The following is a 3,449-nucleotide window of genomic DNA, read 5'->3' on the forward strand; positions in this document are numbered from 1 at the left end:
CCAACTCCCTCTCCCACCCACCCCCTTTTTGGTGTCAGTGATGTCTTACCCCACAGTATTCTTTCCCCCGATGTTTGGTTATATGTATACCACGTTTGCTTGAAATTGCTCTATGAGTGAAAAAAAGTGTGTGTGGCTCAAACACACTTACATACATTTTCATATATATATATATATATATATATATATATAGATAGAGATAGATAGATAGATAGATAGATAGATAGATATATAAATATATAAAGAGAGAGAGAGAGAGAGAGAGAGAGAGAGAGAGAGAGAGATTACATATATATAGGTACACATACATACATACATACATACATACGTATATATATATACATATATATATATATCTATATATATATATATATATATATATATATATATATATATATATTATATATGTGTGTGTTCCTCAGGTCTTCAGAGAGACGAAGATCATTTGCGGACTCCAGTTTGTCTTCAGTGTGGGTGTCCTTAATTAAAGGTATTTTTACTGAGAAGATGCTTATGATTTGACCCTTACAAACAAACAAACAAATACACACTCACACTATATATATATATATATATATATATATATATATATATATAATAATATATATATATCTATTATATATATATATATATAGTGTGTGTGTGTGTTTGTTTGTTATCTCCTCCGTAAAAACGCCTTTGATTAAACAAACCCTGAAGGCAAGCTCTGAAGACAAACTAGAGTCCGCGAATGTTCTTCGTCTCTTTGAAGACCTGAGGAACCGCAAGGACTCATGGATTCCGGGGAAGCCCCACCTGTTCCGGGAAAACCCACATTGAAGCGAGTGGCAGATTCTGAAACTACGCTCTCTCCTGGACCATGTGTTAGGTATATCTCAATCATGAGTGCTATCATTTGTAACTTTGTTAACAGTGTTTCTAAAGTATCTTTGCTTCGGCAAATTGTTGATTTTTGTGGCTATGGCGAACGTTGTAGTGATATTATTGGCGATTCTTGTGTCTACGGGATTCCCCGTAGTAATATCGCCAATGATAATTGTAGCTACGCGCTCCGCCATAGTAATATTGTTTTAAAATTGGCTCTGTTCCTCGGAACAGTGTTTACTCTTTTTAATGTGGGACGGAAGATCATATCTCTATGGAATGGAACGCCTGAACTGACGTCACCCGACGTCAGTGAAGTCATCTCAGTTTACGATAACATTCCTAACGACCAAAGCAAGGCAGTATCGGCTCTGAAGGAAGTCTACGACAAGAACTTGGAAAATCTAGAGATGGAAATTCAACTGCTTGGAAACGAAAATTCTCGTCTGCGTGCGACATTGACTGAGAAGGAAAATTTATTCGATGAAATGACTAAAGACCTGGACAGTGTGCGACGAAGAGTTCTCGATGATTTCAAAGGAAGAATGGACAGCCTGGATAAGCAAAATAGTCTGCTGGAGAGGGAACGACTGGAGCGATCTCAAGAGGCTGCAGAGTATGAACAAATAATTGGCCGCTTGGAAAAGGAGGTCCAGTCTTTGGTAGAAGGCAACAGGAAACTGGACAGTGAAAAGGAAAAGGAAGTTCGCGATCTAATGGAGGAAATCCGAGGTCTTCGAGATGAAAATATGGAAAAGGATAACGTGATAGAAAATCTGGAAAGAAACAACATTCAATGTGAAGAGATAATGAACACTTTGCAGGAAGAGGTCAGGAAGCTCAGCCAACTTAACACAGAGCTGGAGACGAATATGGAAGGAAAAATAGAAGACATGGAAAAAGACGTCCAAAGATTAACTGAGGAAAAAAATGAAATGGAAGGCAATATTAATCGTCTTATACTTGAGCTCAGTGATCTTCAGATGAAAAAGGACATCCAAACAGAAATGTATGAGCAAGAACTAAAAGGAAAGGAAACGAAAATAGAAGATCTGGAGAACATAGTCCAGAATTTACTTGAAGACAACAACAAAATTAAAAATGAAATGGAAAACCAAGTAAATGACCTCAGTCAAGAGCTCAGTAAACAACAGGAACTGAATAAGGAGGAGAATGAAAAGTTTGAAAAAGAAGTAATCGAATTTGGTCAAACAATTCAAGGTCTGGAAAATGAGGTCGTCTCCTTGATGGAAGACAAGGAGAACCTGAAAACTAAAATGGAACAGGAAATAACCGACCTCCAGTCTCGGAATATGGAAAAGGATGAACAGCTGGAAGAATTGAAAAAAGAAGTAATTAGTTGTGGACGAACGATTCAAGGTCTGGAAAATGAGGTTATCTCCTTGATGAAAGAAAAGGAGAACATGAAAATTGGAATGGAACAGGAAATAGCTGAACTCCAATCTCTGAATATAGAAAAGGATGAGCAGATGGTAGAATTTAAAACAGAAATCATTGATTGTGGACGAACGATTGAAGGGTTGGAAAATGAGGTCGTCCACTTGATGAAGGAAAAGCAGAACATGAAAATTGAAATGGAAAAGGAAATAGCAGACCTCCAGTCTCTGAATATGGAAACGGATGAGCGGCTGGAAGAATTTAAAAAAGAAGTAATTAATTGTTGTCGAACGATTGAAGGGTTGGAAAATGAGGTCGTCCACTTGTTAGGAGAAAAGAAGACCCTGAAAGCTGAAATGGAAAGGGAAATAATGGACATCAAAGAAGAGGTGACTTACCAGCAGGATATGAATTTGGAAAAGGACGAGGAGATTGAAAAATTGAAAATGGAAGCAATTGAAATTGGAAAGACAATCGAAGGTCTGGAAAATCAGCTCATCGAGTCGATGGAGGAGAATCAGAGGATGGAAAAAGAAATGACAGACCTTAAAGAAGAGTTGCTTTACCTGCAGGATATGAATTTGGAAAAGGATGAGGAGATTGAAAAGTGCAAAAAGGAAGTAATTGAAGTTGGAAGGGCAATCGAAGGTCTAGAAAAGGAGGTCATCGAGATGATGGAGGAGAATCAGAGAAGGAAAACTGAAATGGAAAAGCAAATAAACGACCTCAAAGAAAAGTCGATCAATCTACAGTCACTGAACATGGTAAAGGACAAGGAGATTGAAAAGTGCAAAAAGGAAGCGATTGAAATTGGAAAGATAATTGAAGGTATGGAAAATGAGGTCAGTGAGTTGGTGGAGGGTAATCAGAGGATGGAGAAAGAAATGACAGACCTTAAAAAAGAGTTGATTTACCTGCAGGATTTGAATTTGGAAAAGGACGAGGAGATTGACAAGTTGAAAAAGGAAGAAATAGAATTTGTAGCGACAATTGAAGGCCTGGAAAATGAGGTCATCGAGTCGATGGAGGAGAATCAGAAGAGGAAAACAGATATGAAAGATGTAATGAACAACCTCAAAGACTTAATCAAAAGGCACGATATGAATATGGAAAATGATATAGAATAAAACTTGGGCTTGTAATCTGAACCATAAGTAGAGGAAGACAAATTAAGGAAGCCGGACGCT

The 3,449-nt window shown here is 37.6% G+C and overlaps 1 protein-coding gene across 1 annotated transcript; it reads left to right on the forward strand.

Moving 5' to 3' along the window:
- Positions 1–773: 773 nt before the first annotated feature.
- LOC135209319 (putative leucine-rich repeat-containing protein DDB_G0290503) lies at positions 774–3,389 on the forward strand. Its single transcript, XM_064242024.1, has one exon. It carries the CDS (start codon positions 774–776, stop codon positions 3,387–3,389), a length of 2,616 nt encoding a protein of 871 aa, XP_064098094.1.
- Positions 3,390–3,449: the final 60 nt, after the last annotated feature.

Source organism: Macrobrachium nipponense, chromosome 37 (genome assembly GCF_015104395.2).
Source record: "Macrobrachium nipponense isolate FS-2020 chromosome 37, ASM1510439v2, whole genome shotgun sequence".
In the NCBI taxonomy this organism is placed as follows: Eukaryota; Metazoa; Arthropoda; class Malacostraca; order Decapoda; family Palaemonidae; genus Macrobrachium; species Macrobrachium nipponense.